The 18,249-nt window shown below is 38.3% G+C and overlaps 1 protein-coding gene across 1 annotated transcript in view; it reads left to right on the plus strand.

Moving 5' to 3' along the window:
- Positions 1–14: 14 nt before the first annotated feature.
- CEP78 (centrosomal protein 78) overlaps positions 15–18,249 on the plus strand; it is a 34,104-nt gene continuing 15,869 nt past the window's right edge. Inside the window, exons 1-9 of the mRNA XM_036856184.1 lie at positions 15–397; positions 4,895–4,998; positions 7,016–7,190; positions 9,201–9,314; positions 11,082–11,146; positions 11,437–11,548; positions 12,871–13,006; positions 14,197–14,235; positions 15,651–15,781. Of these exons, the coding sequence (XP_036712079.1) occupies positions 145–397; positions 4,895–4,998; positions 7,016–7,190; positions 9,201–9,314; positions 11,082–11,146; positions 11,437–11,548; positions 12,871–13,006; positions 14,197–14,235; positions 15,651–15,781 (1,129 nt within the window). The 5' untranslated portion in view covers positions 15–144. The remainder of the gene's footprint in view (positions 398–4,894; positions 4,999–7,015; positions 7,191–9,200; positions 9,315–11,081; positions 11,147–11,436; positions 11,549–12,870; positions 13,007–14,196; positions 14,236–15,650; positions 15,782–18,249) is intronic.

An 18,249-nucleotide genomic window follows, 5' to 3' on the forward strand; every position in this document is an offset into this window, starting at 1 on the left:
GGCTGGTACGCAGGTCCTGCGCACGCTGTGTGGCCGCAGCCGCCGGGCGGTGGGCGCCGAAGGGGCCGGGAGGCGAGCCGGGGTCCCCAGGCGGGTGTGGGCATCGTATCCTCAGGCAGCGTCCCCCGAGGCCGCGGTGGGGCCATGATTCACTCGGTGAAGCTGCGCCGCGACAGCGCGGCCGACTTCGCCTCGCACTATGAGTACCTGTGCGCGCTGCAGGACTCGGTGCCTCTGCCCGCCGTGCGCGCTTCCCTACGGGAGGGCGTGCTGGACTTCAACGCCGACCGCCTCCGCGGGGTGGACTGGGCGCCGCTCCTGAGCACCCTCAAGATTAATAAAGATCTGCCCCTGATCTGTATCAAGAGCTTCTTCCAGCCATGGCTTGGCGAGACAGGTTTGTAGTTCCCGCTTCCAGGGGCTCTCGTGTGGGCGCTGCGAAGCGGGGTTTTAGATGGTGCAAGGTGGAGGGTGGGCACGAGAACCGGTGCCCAGTGGCCGGGTGTGCGTGCACTAGACGGGGCGTGCGGCCTAGGACTCCTGCCGGCTCGGTGAACCCGGCCGAGTGCCTTAAGGCTTCTAGGTCTCAGTGTTCTCATCTGTAGCATGGGCTTCACAGGACCCACTCTCTGTGGCGATTACAAGGAGGCACTCCGTTAATGCTTGTAGACTCTACAATGTAGAACACTTAGCACAGTTTAGAGCATCGTTAATTGTTCCACAGATGTTACCTGGTCTGTTGAATGACTTTGTCGGTACAGACCAAAGCGATTAGGAAATTGATATATCCCAGCTTCATTTCCTTTCCGTTAAAACGGGGCTCAGGAAAAAAAAAAATTTTTTTTTAAATAGTCGTATCATATAGTGGGAAGAGCACAGGTGTGAAGGCAGCTTAGGGTTTGAATTCTAGGGCTTATGCTCTCTGTGGCCTGGGCAGGTTACTTTTGAACTGCAATCCCCACACTTGTAAAATGACATTAAAAACCACTCTTTCTGTGGGTTCTTAGAATTAATTAAGCAGTTTATGTGTGTAAAGTATCCTGGCACCTGAATGAGTTGTCAGAACCAAGGGCTGCTGGAGACGATGCTTATGCCCTAGGTAATCTCCCCTTCTACTGGGCGGCAAGTAAACACAAGCACAGTAGTCAGTGCTCTGGAAGAAGTGAGTTCTGGTGCTGCAGAGCACAGAATCTTTTTTTTTTTAATTTAATTTTTATTTTATATTGGAGTATACTTGATTTACAATATTGTGTTAGTTTTAGGTGTACAGCAAAGTTAGTTAGTTATACATATATCCATTCTTTTTCAGATTCTTTTCCCGTGCAGGTTATTGCAGGATATGGAGTAGAGTTCCCTGTGCTATGCATTAGGTCCTTGTTGATTACCTATTTTATATATAGTCGTGTGTATATGTTAATCCCAAACTCCTAATTTATCCCTCCCCCTCCCTTCCCCTTTGCAGAGCACAGAATCTTGGAAGGGAGAGTTCAGGCTTCTTGGAGGAGGTGCCATCCTTTCTAAGGATATGTAGAAGCTCCTGGGGTGGCAGGAGGGAGCAGTGTGTGTCAAAGTTTGAGAAATATAAGAAAATATGGCAAAACTAAGGTACACGAGTGGAACTCAGGTTTTGGGAAAGACATGAGAGTTGATACTGGAAACCTACTGGGGCCAAACAGAAAAGGGCCGTCTTTGTCCTGTCAGAAGTTTGGATGTTTATCCTGAAGGCTGTGGGAAACGCTAAACAACAGTGAGATGGACTTCTGGTTTAGAGACTCACTCGGACCTCCATGTGGAAAGCACTTGATTGGGTGCAGGGTGAATTGTAATCTAAGGGTCCCACTTAAGTTGTAAAAGGTTGGACTGGATTTCGGAGATCCGAGAGGGAATGGGTGGGGCCTGGTGACCAGTTAGAAAAGGGAGGGCAGCAAGCGTGGGTGACAGTTTACAGCTGCATCTTTTTGTGAGATACAGAGCACAGTAGGAAGGGATTGGGGCTGGGGAGAGGATCTTACTTCATCTTCAGTGCTTTCGAGGGGCCTGGTAGACAGGTCTGGGCCCAAGGTACAGATCTGGGCTTTTTGGGAGGACAGGTGTTTGAAGGCATGGGAGAGACTTAGGTTACCCACAAGAAGATCCAAAGAATCATAGGTCTGAGAGCTTTTTTAAGTGGGTATATTGAGGATGCTTATAAGCTGAAAGAAAGTAGCCAGCAGAGGAAGGGTGTGAAGATCTAGGAGAAGAAATGATTGTTCATTTGTTTTCAAAAAGCTGAATACTTATCGTGTGCCTGGCCTTTTTCTAGGATCTGGGGTTCACACCATCTGTTATCTCTTCTGCAAGGACAGTTCAACTCATCCCCTGGTGAAGAGAAGTCAGATTATTCTTTGCATCCCATTCAGGTGTAGGAACTGTTCTGTACCTCTGAAGGGACTTTACTTAACCAGAGTAATAAGTTAGAAATCAAAAGAAATTAGAGCTGAAAGGACCTTAAAGGCCACTGTACTTAATTTTGCCTAATATTTTACATTGAATGTAAGAAAAATTTATTGCAGAGCCCATTCTCTTCAGAGTTCCTTCACTGAACTTTCTTTGTGTTTTTCATCCAGTGGGTCTAGCTTGTAGATTTTGGCCTCCTCGTAAATTTGCTTCTTCATCCATATTACATTTTGCCCGGACTATGGCAGAAGCTCCTGGGTGGTTTCGCGGCCCCTGGACTCAGTTCCTCTAAGTTCATCTGCCTACTCGGGTTGAGTGATCTTCTAACATGAAAAGATACGCCTAAAATAATGCTGCTAATGACTTGCCCACACAGAGTTAGTGCGTACTAGCCGCCCAGCGTGTGCTCTGCCCAGAGGCGTGTAGTCTGAACTGTGCTTGGCCAAGCCTCCTGGGGCTCTTTGGCCCTGAGGAAGGGGAGCTTTTTGTGATCACTCCCTTTATCTAATCAGTCCTTCAGCAGCGGGGCGCCTTTTTCTAATCAGCGGAGGCACCCTTACTCAGCCTGTGGTAGCCCCAGGGCTCATCACCTGTGGGATACAAGCCATGCTCTCTCCCAGGCTTGCTTCGACCAACATCTCTATCTTCTGTCCCTTCTCACACTTGGACCCCCCGGCGTTTAGTCATCCCCACCTGCAGTATTTACAGTGCCCAGCAGGTGTCAGGCTTGAGTGTCTTTGCACAGGTGCTCCCTCTGCAGTTAATGCACCTCCTACTCCACCTCTGCATAGCCTCAGCTTTTTAGATTCTGCTTCAGGGTTATCATGAAGCCGTCACTTAGATATAACTTTTTGCCTCCAAGGAACCTCTGTGCATAAAGGTTATGCTTCTTTATCTCATGTGATTCAAATTTTCATGTCCCTCCTTAATGCAGGCTTTAAGGGCAGGAGTCGTTTCTTATCCTTAGCACAGAGCAGATGCTTTTTTTTTCTTTTTAGGATGCTTTTTAATGATGATAAAATGTATGGTTTAAATCACTCATTTTACAATAATTTTGCTTTAGGTTGTGACAGAAATAAAGTTTACAGAAGTCGTGTTCCTGCGATAAGAAATAAAGATGTGACCTTCCAGTTGTGTAAAGCTCTTAAATGCTGTGTAAGTGCGTCGGGTGCGCTAAGGAACCTGGAGCTAAATGGGCTAGTTCTGAGAGAGAGAGACTTAACTATGTTAACAAAGGTAAGCCTTCATTGTGTCCTGCCAACATTTGATAGTTGCTTTTGGGGCAAACTAAACAAGTAAAATTTTAAACTTTTCTCCCCATTAAAGGGATTGAATAAATCAGGCCACTTTGGTGCACCTGTGTCTTGCGAATTGTCCAATTGGAGATGGAGGTTTAGAAAGTGAGTTTCAGTCTTGTTTAAGTCTCTTCCCATCAGACTGGTCTCGTAATTTCCTACACACTATGTCTGTCTACCTTTCCTGTCTACCTTTTCTTGGTGTTGTTCATGCCTGGATTGTCTCCTGTACCTGCTCAAACCTTGGTCCATTCTCATTTGTACCATGGAAGTTTGTCATGCTGGATACTCTCAGAACTAATTTTGCTTAAGTTTGTGTTAAGCCACAAACCACACATTTTGTATATTTTCTGTTTTTTGTGTTTGTTTATATTTTTATGGTTTCTCTTCAAGAAATATTATGGGAAGGGAAATAGCAAGATGTAAAGAGCAAAAAAGTCATCGTTATCTTTAAACTGTTAAAACATCTGTCTGCAATCATAATTATAATGCACTGTGGTATGTGTTAAAATAGGAAATATATGTAACATCCCGTAGCAGCAGTAAACTCAGTGGTGTTGGCGGGGGTGTATCATGGAAGTAATCACAAAGCAGGTGACTGTTGGTTGGGGTCCTGAAACATTAGTGTGTGTTCCCTGTGTCCAGTAGTGTTCTGGAGGGGTCAGGAAGCCTGCCTTTCAATTTGAGGGAACAGAGGGTTTGAGGTCCTCTATCTTCTATTGCTCTAGTATATTGCATAGCACCTAATAAAATACTGGGTTTATAGTTGACGTTTAAATCATTGATTGATAATCAAGATTGGGATGTATCACTGGAAATGAAAATAGGAAGAGTCTTATGCTTTTTAGGTTTTTCTTTTTTTGCCTATGTCTCAAAAGGTATGTAGTACTTTAGTGGTTGGGAATAAAGTTTGCAGTATTCAGTGTATTCAGTTTTAGTATCTAAATAGAATTAAACTGTTGCTGTAAACTGGAATAACACTGTTACTGACAAGTTTTCGAATGCATCTGTTCGTCAATTACCTGTTTGGGAAGATTGTAGTTAATGATTTCAAGAATGTGGCTATAAACCTCCAATTGACTCAAGAAAAGCAAATAAGTCAAGATTGACAAATGTATAGGCTCTTCATCTTATTGTGTGTGTGGTTTTTTTTTTCCTTTTAGTTATTTGTCAAGGTATAAAGAACTCTATCACTCTTAAGACAGTAAACTTCACGGGGTGTAATCTGACATGGCAGGGAGCAGATCACATGGCCAAGATCTTAAAGGTGATTTTATGTTTAAACTTTCATGAAAACATATGTGATTGAAGCACATTAATATACTGATACAGATGGCAGTTAATTTTTGTCTTTTGATACATGTGAGTGCAGCTTTCGTTTTGTTGAAAGAATATGACCAGTTTTCAGTTCGGGATTCTACCATTTAGTAAAGATAGTCCACTTAATTTTAGAAATCAGAGATTTAATATATAATACATAATAATACTTTCATGTATTTTTAGTTACTGAAAACATTTATTGTGATACTGTGAAGAAACTATGCCATTATAGTCTTCAAGACTTAAATGAATCCAGTGTTTATTAGCTGATGTAGTTTATAAACTAATAAAAATCACTACATCAGCAATTTGTAAATACAGTTTTTAAAATAATGCCTTAACTTTACAGTAGTTATAATTACTGTATTTAGGCTTAAAGTTATTTAATAATTTGATATGAAGCCTTTTTAATAGTTTGATGGTGCAGATCAGGGATAGGTAAACTATGGCTGGTGGGCCAGATCCAGCCCGTCGCCTGATAAAGAAAGTTTTTTTGGAACATAGTCGCACCCATTGTTTACATGGTAGCTGTGGCTACTTTCACCCTACACCAGTGGGGTTGAGTAGTTGCAACAGAAACTGTATAGCCCACAAAGATGGAAATTTTTAAATTTAGATTTTAAAAATTGAAAAATTCTTTGAGCCTATACAGAGCAAGTCCATTGACCCCTGGGGTAGAAAACAGTCAAGAACTTGGGTGCCGAAGCCAAATGGCCTAGGTTCAAATTCCCTTTCTCCCCTTTCATAGCTAGTGACCATGGACAAATCACTTAACCTCTATGCCTCATTCTGAGGTTTAAATGAACTAATTTGTATAAATAGTGCCTGGCACGTACTAAGCACTGTGTAAGTGATTGCTGTTATTTCTGCTTGTAGCTTTTATAAGTTATTGTTAATAGAAAAATGACACTAATGATTTTCCTTTTAGAGTGTCAGAGGCACTTTGAGTCTTATTTTTTCAAGAATGTAATACGACTTTTTTCATTTAAAGTCAGTGTTCCCTGTTACCAAAATTTATTTTATGAATATAAAGAATTGAATGTCTTTAAGACAATACTTGTGGTTAAATGTCAAACCACTATTTTCCCAAGGCGCATCCAACTGGCTGTGCATAGTCCAGGCCTCTGAAGTTGGTGTGCATATCCTAGGGAGCATGTGAGATCCATTTTGTAAATATAGTTTTTAAAATAATGCGTGGGACTTCCCTGGCGGTCCAGCAGTTAAGACTCTGTGCTCCCAATGCAGGGGGCCCGGGTTCAATCCCTGCTTAAGGAACTAGATCCCACATGCATGCTGTAACTAAGAGCCCACATGCCACAACTGAAAGATCTGGCATGCTGCAACTAAAGACCCGGCACAGCCAAATAAATAAATAAATAAATATTTTTTAAAAATAAATAAAAATAATGCCTTAGGAGTTAGGAAAAGAAAATATTAGAACCTGTTTACCTTTGTATCATTTAAAAAATATCTGTGTAGTTTATAATGTACATAAATTACATAAATGTACATAAATTATATGTATAGAACTTCGTGTATATAATTTGTTACTAAATAAGATGCATATTAAAAAGTTTTCTTATGTGTTGCCCAGTCAGGTGTTTGGAGACCATAGGAGGACGGAATGATGAAATTTAGAGCCTCAGCAATGATAGAATTTAGAGCCAATTCCATGACTTAGAAGATAAGGAAAATAATTCATGGACTGTAATTGAGTTGTCCAACTTTACATAACTCTTCAAGAACAGGTCATCCAGTGGCTGGAATCTAATCACTGACCGACTAGAATCTGGGTCACTGGACTCATAAACCAGAACTGACTGTTTAATTTCTCAGGTTGATTCTCCTGGCATATATGCTTGATGTGTGTGTGTGTAAGTCTCTGACATAATAAGCCATACTCAGTAGGAACACCGTGTTTCCTTATTCAAGCATCGTAATTTCATCCCATTAAATCTTTGAAGTATCAGACTATCAGGAGGCATGAAGAAACCTGGGCTGAGAGTCTTCGTTACAGGAGACCTGATCTTGACTGTATGGCTGGTTTGAGGCGCATCACTCTGAACTGCAACACGCTCATTGGTGACCTGGGTGCAAGTGCTTTTGCAGAATCTCTTAGTGAGGATTTATGGCTTAGAGGTAAATTCTAAAATTGAAAATATTGAATTTTTAATATCATATATGCTTAGCTTCTGGCATGATACGTTGTGATAGGATTTTTTTTTAAAGCCTCATTTTTCTGATAGCTTTTATTTTGCTTTTAAACTTTCTCTAAGAGTTGCATACATTCTTTATAGAAAATACAGAGTAACAAGAGAACAATTCTATAATCTGAATACCCAAACGTAATCACTGTTCATTTTGGTGTATATACTTTCAGTCTTTTTTTTTTCTATAAATACATTTGTACACTTAGGGATTACAAAAATAGAATTGTAGTATACTTGCTATTTCATATTCCTGCTTTTTTCACTTAATGATGTATCATGTAGTATTCCATTGTATTGATGTCCCATAGTTTAATCAATTCTTTGCAATTAGATTTAGTTTGCTTTTCCCTGTCAGAAACAATGTGAATACATTGTATATACATCTCTGTGTCCATCGGGATTACTTCTGTAGAATAAGTTACTAGAAGTGGAATGACTAAGTGTGACATATTTTTAAGACTGTTGATACACATTGCCAAATTACCATCCAGAAATGCTATGCCAATTTGTAGTCCACCCCAACAGTGGATGGGAAGCCTGCCTCTCACAAACACTGGCTTGTAGCACTTTTAAAAAACTGTAAAACTACAAAAATGAGTACCTCTCCCTTTTTTATGCAAGTAGGATTACTCCAAATTTTATAACTTTTTTCAGTTAATTTAGTATGAGCATTTTAGCAAGTCAGTAAATTTGCATCTACTGCATCATTTTTTGTGACTGTTCAGTGTTTCATATATGAATTTGCCACAGTACACATAGCTTATCCATTCCTGTATATAAGCTATGTCCAGTTTTTCAGTTACAAATAGTACTCTGATATATATCCTTACCTATATCTCTGACTATTTCTTTTGGTTAAATTCTTAGAAAAGGAGTTGTTGGATCAAAAGGGTATATACATTTAAAGACTTTTATTACAGAATCTTGGCTTAATCTGATAGGAGAATAACCACATTTTGTTTATTTTGTATTCATTTGATTTACGAGTGAGGTTTACTGGCTGTTTGTATTAATTTGGCTAGTTGGTTAATTATACCCTGTGTCCATTCTTCTGTAGTGAGAGTTTGTAAGGGTTGTATCATATCCTGTCAGATCCATATGTCTGACTTGCTATTTCTGTGTGTCATGGGGTGTTGAAAGACTTCAGTTACTTTAATGCGATGGTACACACAGCACTTAAAAAAAAGACTCATGATAGTTTCCTTTCATGTAATATTTTTTAATACCTGTGCTTTTGTGATGATCCCTTTTGTTTAAATGAGTAGGTTGTTCAGCCCCAGAACTACTAGAATTCATGATCATTTGTTCTGGTTTTTGTCTGACTTTTTACTGAGAGAGTTCTTGACCATGATACTTTCATGATGGGTTTTTAGTATGTATTCTCTATTCACACATTCTTTGTATTTGTTATTATTTATATCCTCTTAGACTTGTCTTTTTGTTCTAAAACTAACAGAACAACAAAAAAGTTGTTACATTTCTTCTATTTTGTTTTCCCCTTTTAACTAGTTTCAAGTGTGATTTGGAGCTCAAGATCATGATCAAAAGAATGCAGTGCATTTCTGAGCTCCACCAGTTTTTGCTTGTGAGGTTTACACTGCCACTGCCTCCCTTGCTAATTATGAACTGAGATTCATTTTGTGATGTTTTTTGCTCATAGGTTATATACAGTTATTCTTCAATTCTTTAATTGTAAAATATGTTGGATGATTTATTGGTACTAAAGTCAGGGTTATCATTGCACATCCAAGAAGAGGTTTTTAAATTGGATTATGCATTATGTGTGTGTGTATACGTTTCTGTTTTTTTCTATACCCAAAATTACAAACCTGCCATGACTGGTCTTGTGCAGGACTCTTCCACACGTGAGAAAATGAGAGTTGTCTATATGTTAAATCTGTATAGAGTTAGCAAGTGACCTTTTGTCTTTCATCCAAAGCACTTGACCTGCAGCAGTGTGGCCTCACCAGTGAAGGAGCAAAGGCTTTACTAAAGGCCCTTGAAACCAACAGAACTCTGGTCGTTCTGGATATAAGAAAAAATCCACTTGTTGGTATGTGGTCACTTTTTTTTTTAATTGATTAACACATAGCAAAAAAAAAAGAATTTGTTCACGTATTAACAATTTTTAAAACTTAATGTGTTGAACTTTCCTCATCGTATACAGTTGACCCTTGAACAACGTGGGGTTAGGGGTGCCGACCCCCACGCAGTTGAAAATCTCGGTATAAGTTTATAGCCAGTGGTTCCGCATCTGTGGATTCAACCAACCTTGGCTCGTGTAGGATGATAGTACATATTTATTGAAAAATATCCGTATGTCAATGGACCCGCGAGGTTGAAACCCATGTTGTTCAAGCGTCAACTGTACTTTTCTAATGTTGCACTTCCCTTATGTTTTTAGCAGATAATTTACTAATTAAAGTGAGTTATACTTGTAAATTGTTCTTATCTCTACTCTGAATAGAGGTGAACCTAGATACTAAGCCTGCTTCCACCAAAACCACTATTTCCTTCTTGTGCAACCTCTGAATTCTTGCAAGGAGTACTTTATTCATTTGTCAGTTTAACAAATAATTTTTTTAATACCTTCTGTGTGCCAGATACGGGTTTAGGCACTAGGGATAAAGCAGTGAACCAGACAGACAAAAGCCTTGCCCTCATGGAGCTTACATTCTAGCTTACATTCTAGTGAAGGAGTTCAGGTAGAAATGAGTAAACAGATAAGTAATATAATTTTAGATAGAAGGAAGTGCAAAAATATCTTAATGTAAGGAGAGTGAGGGGGGGCAGGTAGGACTCCACTGGATAGGTTTGTCAGGGGACAGCTTCACTGGAGAAGTGGCATCTGAACGGAGACCTGAATGAAGAGAGGAGCAAGCCATGGAAGATCCGGGGTAAGCACACTCCAGGACAAGGAGGCAATGCGTATGCAGGCGTGTAGGGGGTGGAGTATTTAAGGAGAAGCAAGGAGGCCAACATGGCCAGAGTACTGAGTGAAGAAGAGTGTGGTATGACATGAGGTCAAGGAGGTCTGCTCTGCCAGGGGTCTGCTCTTATAAAGTCTTGAAGGCCAGAGTAAAGGTGTGGATTATTCTAAATGAGTAGAGGGTTTTGAACTGGAAAAAGGCATGATCCAAATAGTATCTCAATAAGATGACCTGGTATAGAGAATATACTTGTGGGGATAAAGAAGAGAAACAGAGAGACCAGTTAGGAGACTATCACAGTGGTCCAAATAAGAGATGTTTATGGCTTAGCTTAGGTTGAAAGTTTGGAGCAAGTGAAAAGTAGTTGAATTCAGGTTGTGTTTTCAGGGTGTAGCTAACAAGACTTGCAGATAGATTAGGTGTGGGGTATGAAGGAAATAGTAACAAGGAGACAAGTCATTGATGATTATGTGTGCAACTGGGTGGTATCACTTAGAAGAAGGGGGCTGATGGGAGGAGCAGCTTTTGAGGGGATATCAGGACTTTGGTTTGATATCTTAGATGCGCTTTAGGTATCTAAGTGTCTGGACAGTGCTCAGACTGTACTTTCTATCCAAAGGTATCCAAAGCCACTTTAGATGCAAAATGTTTAAAGTTGACCTTTGCTGCTGCCAAAATAGTAGCCATTGGGGGCAGTCTGCAAGATGGCATCTTAGGTTTTTGAGCAAGAAATTAGAATACACAAAGGGGGAAATAAGTGTATAATTACGTAATGTAGATTTCATATTTAATTTTATGGGAAAAGCAATAATTAGTTGGCTTTTGGTTTTAAATGGAAATAGTCACTCATTGGGAAATAATTATTCTAATTTCAATTTATTTTACTTTAGATCATTCTGTGATGAAAGCGGTTATCAAAAAAGTTCTCCAGAATGGAAGGAGTGCCAAGTCAGAGGTATATAATGTGTTTTAGTTCTCTCGGAAGAATTTCTCTTTAATGGTTTGTTTTTCTTTCTTCCTTAAACGAAAATTATCAAGGTACTTTCTGCCATCTTAAAACTAAGTTTTTAGTCAAATCAAATGGCTTTTCTGTCTTTGAAAATGTTGCGTGATTCTTTAATTTAGGTTGTGAGAAATGCAGATTGAAAACCTTTTATTAACTTAAAATATCTTAATTTCCAGTTAAGATCAAACCCTCATAAATTACCTGGAACTTAAACGGCATATTTATTATTTCTTTCTCAGTACCAGTGGATAACTTCTCCATCTGTGAAGGAACCATCCAAAGCTGCTAGGCAGAAAAAGAGAACTATAATTTTGGGAAGTGGTCGAAAAGGAAAAGCTACTATTAGAATTGGTAACTTTTTCTTGTTTTTAATGCTACTAGAACTTATACCCCTTATGTTTTCCAGTGTGCTAAAATTAAAACAGCCAATATTAATCACATGCATATTAGGAGGACTATAATTATTTTGATACTTATGAGAATTTATAGAATATAGATATAATAAATGAATTTAAAGAGATGTTAATATTAACCAACATTATGGTTTAGATTTCATAAAAAGTTCATTATTTTGAAAATATTTCCTGGTTGATGATTACTTCTAATACTTTGCAATTGAAATTTGGGGTGCACTTTGATGATAATTTTAGTAGTGGTGCTTTTGAGGGATGATTTTTTTTTTTTTAATGAAGACTTACCTTTTGTGCTATAAGAAACAAAATTTCTTCCCAGTTCCAACCTTCCCATTGTTCCCTTCTTCTTTCTTAGAAATTCTTACCTAAGTTTTTGATTCAGGTAATATCTTGTTTCTCTTAATGATAACAAAAACTTGAAATACGTATTATCCTTACAAAAGACTTCTACAGACAAGTTTGTTGACCTAGATGGAACATTTTAGAAAAACATTTTCTAAATGTTTACTGTAATGTGTATTTAATTTTCCAAATGATAGTTAACCCAGGATTTTACAACTAAGCCTATAATTTTGTTACCAAATGTAATAAAAAGCTTTTAAAACCCTTTAACAATCAGTGGTATAAGTTTCACATTCTCCTGAATATATAAATGTGGTATAATTCACTTCTACTGATAACATTTGTATTGTTTCTAAGAGACCTTAACTTTTTATTTTCTGGAACATATTATCTTTAGTCACAAATAGTCTTTTTTTTTGTTGATAAGAATGAATAGCAGGAGCAACATTTGTTAAACCAAATCTAATATGAAACTGACTCTTTCTTGTGAGTAAATTTGAATTTTGAAACAGTAAAACAATAAGGTTTAATATAAAGCAAAATAAATTTTTTATGTTTATGATCTGCCAATTTCCCAGGAAAAGTTTTGTGGTGACTTTAGTTATATACCAGATACATTAAAATCACCAATGGACAACAACACATCTTTTATTTAGGTGCCATCTGAAAGTTTTAAAAATTTGTTGACTTAATATCACTGAACTGTCCACTTTAAAATGGTTAAAATGATAAATTTTCTGTTTTGTGTATTTTACCACAATTTTAAAAAAAGTGTTGTTTGAAGATTTTTAGGTTTTATAAAGGTATTGTATAGCATAAGAATGAAAAATTTTTCCTTTCAAACTGTACACTTTTGAGAGTTGCTCTGTAGACCTTTGGTGCATCTTGATTCCTTCTTTCGTGCTTTGTCAAACATAGGATTGGCCACAAAGAAACCTGTAAGTAATGGAAGGAAACACTCTGCTGGTAAAGAATGTTATGGTCCTGAACCTCTACCACCTGGTGTGTCTGGTTTCCTGCCGTGGCGTACTGCAGAACGTGCAAAAAGCAACAGGTAATGTGTTTGCATTCCCTGTCTTTTTCAGTCGTTCAGAATTCTTTATTTTGGAACTTCTATTACGTGGGCGGTCTCTGGTGCTTTCTATAGAGGAAAGAAGATAACTCACACATGGCTTCTGCCTAATGAGCCGTCTAAGGAAGAAAAACAGAAAGTAATTGGGAGTTTCAAGTTGTTTCTCAAGTGTCACAACAGAGGTAACCCCGTGGGAGTCATGAGGAGACTAAAATTATCTCCAATTGTGCAGGTGAGAAAAGTTTCACTAAAGGCAGGTGTAGTTGAGCCAAGCCCTACAGCACAGAAGTAGGAATTTGGATATGTACGAATGGGAAAAAAGACATTTTAGGCATGGGAAGCAGTTTAATGCAGAATGGATGAGAAATCTGCATTAGACCTATTCTAAATCAACTGGCTTATTAACTCAGTAAATCAGATTTAGTGAGTCAAACTAGCTTTAGCTGATTACTTATCCAGGGGATAGCTGTTCATAGTAATTTTTGTCATAGAACAGTAAATAAAATTGTTGAATTATAGCTTTCGGCTTGCTAAGTGAAATAGATTGCTCTAGATGATTTTCACGTGACTTACTTGGTAGTATTCATGAAAATGGGGGTTAACAATTGCTTAAGAAAACAAAGAGAACTGATTTTAAATAGTACTTGAAGGAGTTACTGTGTAAAGTATCTGTTCAGTAGCTCATGTTAAATGGATGTTTATAATCCTTATTGGACAACCAACTAATTTTTTGCAAATGGTAATGTGAATTGCTGTTGCATAAACTATAGTGTTGAATCCCCAGTCTTTGCACTTGAGTTTAACAACTCTGTGGTTTCCTATCTTCTTGGTGAGACACTTAATCTCAGGTCCATCCTCGTCACACAGAGTGGTAAATTAGAGAACGATTAATATCACCATTTAAAGAAGTGAGACTGAAATCTCAACCATCCTGAACATAGGAGCTGAAGGGGCCTCTCAGCAGTTCAGAGAGTTATCACCAAGCCAGTCGGCTGAATTCTGTTCAGTTTTCTCCGTAGCAGAGCCCTCCAGGTCCTTCTTTTGAGCTTATTTATTTTTATACACAATTCTGTATGGATACTGTACATAATACTAAATAGTTGTATTAACTGGATTTAACTGGTGATGTATTTACATCAAGTTCTAACTTCGTTTTGTTGATATCTTTTTAGGGGTTTTCCATTCATCAGACTCGTGATGTATGTAGTCAGGTGCGTATTTATGATATGTAGGGGTTGAATTGGGAAAGGTGGGTGGTCATTCTTTTTGCTTTTTGAACTGACAGAGCCTTACAAGAAGCATTTCCCTCTCTGAAATAAATCCACGAAAAACTTGTCTGGTCGCTCTCCCAATGCAACTGTGTAGTTGTGTGGACTTTGCACACAACTGGCAGCCTTGTGGTTATGTCTGTGAACAAGGAAGCCTGTTCTCCAGTCTGCAAATCAGCTGTTACCCAGTGAAATGAACTTGACTGCCATTTCTGACCCCTCACATGGAGCTGTCATACTCAAGAATGTTCATATGTTTTCAAGAAATGTTGTTTGCAGGCTATATGTACAAATTCCTGATCTGAAAGCCAATATAAAGCAACATCTCCCAAACCTCTGCTCTCTCACCAAGGCCACACACATTCCCTCGCTTATGGCCTCATGGCAAGCTAGTACTGTCAGTATCAGATTCTCCTTCCCAGTGGTCTTGGGAGACCGCATAGTTGCTCTGTGAAAGGCACCACTGCTGAGATTGAGAGAAGAGCACCTTGGGTGTCAGTCCTGCCCTTGCATGCCCAGAGGGAGGGGTGTGCGCCTCGTTCTCCTGTTGGGAGTTTCCTATGCTGCAGGTTTGCTGCTTGTTGTGAAAATGATGTCCTAGTGACTTGTCTTCTGCGTAGTTATATAATCCCAGCACACTTCTGTATGATCTGTAGACTTTTATGGGGTTGTGGCCAGGTCAGTTTTTAAATGTTTGGAAATGTCCTATGGAACAACATTGCAGTGGCAGTGAAGCTTAACAGGAGAATTGTATTACTGCTACCCTAGTTTTGGCTTAAGGGTGATGAGAAGATGAAATTTTTGATGTGTCAGTTTTAGTTGCGTATGTGTATGTGATTTATTTTTTAAAATTCTAACGTCTGTTATTCACAGCTTAGATATGTTGACTTTCTGATTATTCATCAGTCCCTTTACTGATGTATTTTCCTCCGAAAAACTACATTTGCTTCCAGACTGTTTTCGTCTGATGGTAAAGAATAAATTTTTCATTTGCAGTATAAAGTTGATCTGAGAAAAAATGTTTATCTTGGCTCTTCACTTGGCTTCTCTGAAAAAAACTTAATAAAATAATATGGGCAATTCCCATTACTAATCCTAACCATGTACAACAGAGGTCTGTACAGTAACATAGCAAAAATAAGTTACTGTACTTTTACTTAGTCATTGCCTGTTTTAGACTAAGGAGCAGTGAGAGACATTTATAAATAATGATACCTCAGATCACTTTTGTTAAATGTCCTCTAATATGTGGATATTTGGTATCTGGCTTGTGTTATCTTTTATACAATCTTGTCTTCTTTCTTTGCACTTCAGTTTAACAACTCTGTGGTTTCCTATCTTCTTCTTGTGACACTCAGGTCCATCAGAATTTCCTGTGACTGTGACAGTAGAGAGTCCTTCCTCCTCAGAAATCGAAGAGGTCGAAGATTCCTCAGAAAGTGTTCAGGAAGAGCCAGAGAAAATCAGTTTGAAACAAGAAGCATTGCAGGTACGAAGTTATCACTTTAAAGCTATAGAGAAGATTATTTTTCAAATGGAAGCCTGATTGCAACACTGCACAGCTTGAGTGAGGGTTCTGTTTTCTCCTCCCATCTGCATTGTATCCCCTTGAATGGTTCCTTAAGCTTAGACCAAGGTGAATGGTGGACATTTGAACTCTAAGAAATAAAAATCAAAACATGTCGTTAGTAATGTAGTTTCCTTTCCTTAGAACCTTAGGATATTCGATTTAGGGAGAACCTTAGTGATCATAAGATAAAGAAATTGAGTTCTGAATGAATATAGTCAGCTGATTCAGTGCTCTTGTTTTACAAATGAGAAAATTGACAGTTCTAGTTGAACTCTCTTTTTATAAGAGGAAAATATGGCCTCATTTTAAATAAAAGTAAAGTTGAAAAATGTTTTGATGTTAATATTCTCCTTTCCTAAAATAAAAAACCTCAAGAAGCTACATTATATTCCCTAATAAACCTGACATCTAATGTGATTCCATACTTTTGTTTGTATGGACAGAAAAGAAAAACTGATTTTCATAAGAAACTTTTGCACCTCAAAAATAATATATTTGTTTTATTTCAACTTTAATGCAGAGCTGAACATTTCTAGTAAATAAGGGAATACCATTTGGGGGAACCTTGTCTTTGTGCTACAAAGTCCATGTTTAATTTTTAAAAATTATTTAATATGATTCTCTTTTCGTATGAAACATGAAACTTGACAGGTTTAAGAACTAATTATCCCATTATTGTAGGACTATGGTAATTACTCTTTGATTTTCAAAAGAGAATGTTAGATTTTTATGTTTTTAATTAAAATTAATGATAATATAGAGAAATTTTAAGAAAACTTAGAAAATTATGAAATGTTACAGTGGGAGAAATCTATAGTTCATGTAGAGTTACCCCCTTTCGTTTTATAAATGAGCACCTAAAATTTGTAGCACGTAAGTGGTTTCTTAGTAAATTGCAGAGTACGACAAGACCCTAGAGCATCTAACCCGCATTCCTTGTCATTTTAGATGTGTTGTATTCATTTCCTTCATGAGTAGAACAGGAGATTGTATTTCTAAAAGCAGTGATAGACTGGGGAAGACCAAGAACTTTAAACACTGGGACCACAGAATAGCAGATTCAGAATGCACTGAGAACCCTTGCAGCTCTTCTCCGTTTTGACAAGACACTACAAGGATGGTATCAAAGTGTTTAAGTACATAAGCCAACAACAGTCAAGAGATTTCAACATAGTTTTGAAAGACGGAAGACACATGGAAGAGTGTGAAACTGAAGCAGTAGAACAGAGGAAAAGCATCACCTAGAATATGCACAGGTACCACCTGCAACTGAGGAGGATTCTGACCCCACCTGCAGAAGTAGCTTCATGCTTTGATGTGCATGTAGGAGAGAGGGTGGAGTTAGTTAAAAGTGTGACTGAAATAGGGGAGCTCATTGAAGGGTTGTGTTTGGAGGAGTGGACTCCCAGCCCCGCCCTCACGCTCCTGAAGTGAGATGATTTTAAGTTTGAAAACAGTGAAACTGGGGAGAACTAGGGCAGCTAGTGTGAGTTTTTACACCCTAGAAAAGAGTGTTTGGGGGGGATCCTATTACAGTCACTCCCCACTTCTTCCTGCATAAGAAGCCAATCAATCGTTGACTTCAGGGAGCTTTCTGCGCTCATTCTTAAATAGAAAATAACTGTCATTTGCCTGATAGTTGAGTAAAGCTTACAACATGAGGGGGGGGGGGGGAAGAGTGAAAACATATCCTGGTAGGACTGGGGACAATTTAGGGAACAAAATAATTTAAGAAAAAACCCTAATTAGTATCCTGAGAGAGGTTTAAAAAGAGCTAGCAACTATAAAATAAGACTAGGGTGTTAATTAAAAAGAGAATGGTCAGAAAGCAAGAGAGGTGTCTTGGATATGAAAATATGGTTGCTGAAATATATTCAGTAGGAATTTAAAAAATTTCTCAGTATATAAAAAAGAACGACACAATGGAAAATGTGATAGCCATATGTTAGAGAGGCTGCATCTGGGAGATCCAACATGTTACCATTAGAAACTCCAGACCCAGACAAAAAATGGAGGGAAGCTGTCAAAGGGCAACAAAATTCCCCACAGCTGAAAGTAGACATCAGGCCTCAGACTGAAAATAGTTACTCAAGTTTTGAGCAAGATGAACAAGAATAGACTCATACCTAGGCACCCTTCATTGTGAAACTTTAAAATACTGAAAAAATAAATTAAAATAGAATAAAATACTGAGAGGATACATCCATTCCAGAGAGAAAAATACTGGTCACCTAAAAAAAAAAAAGTTAAAATCTGACTTTATCATACTTGTCATCAGCACCATGGATGCTGGAAGGCATGAGAAAGATACCTCCAAATTTTTCCAGCACATAATTTTCACCCTAGGGTTTTGTATCCAGCCAAACTATCAGTCATAAGTGGAGGCT

This window comes from Balaenoptera musculus, chromosome 6 (genome assembly GCF_009873245.2).
Source record: "Balaenoptera musculus isolate JJ_BM4_2016_0621 chromosome 6, mBalMus1.pri.v3, whole genome shotgun sequence".
Taxonomy (NCBI): Eukaryota; Metazoa; Chordata; class Mammalia; order Artiodactyla; family Balaenopteridae; genus Balaenoptera; species Balaenoptera musculus.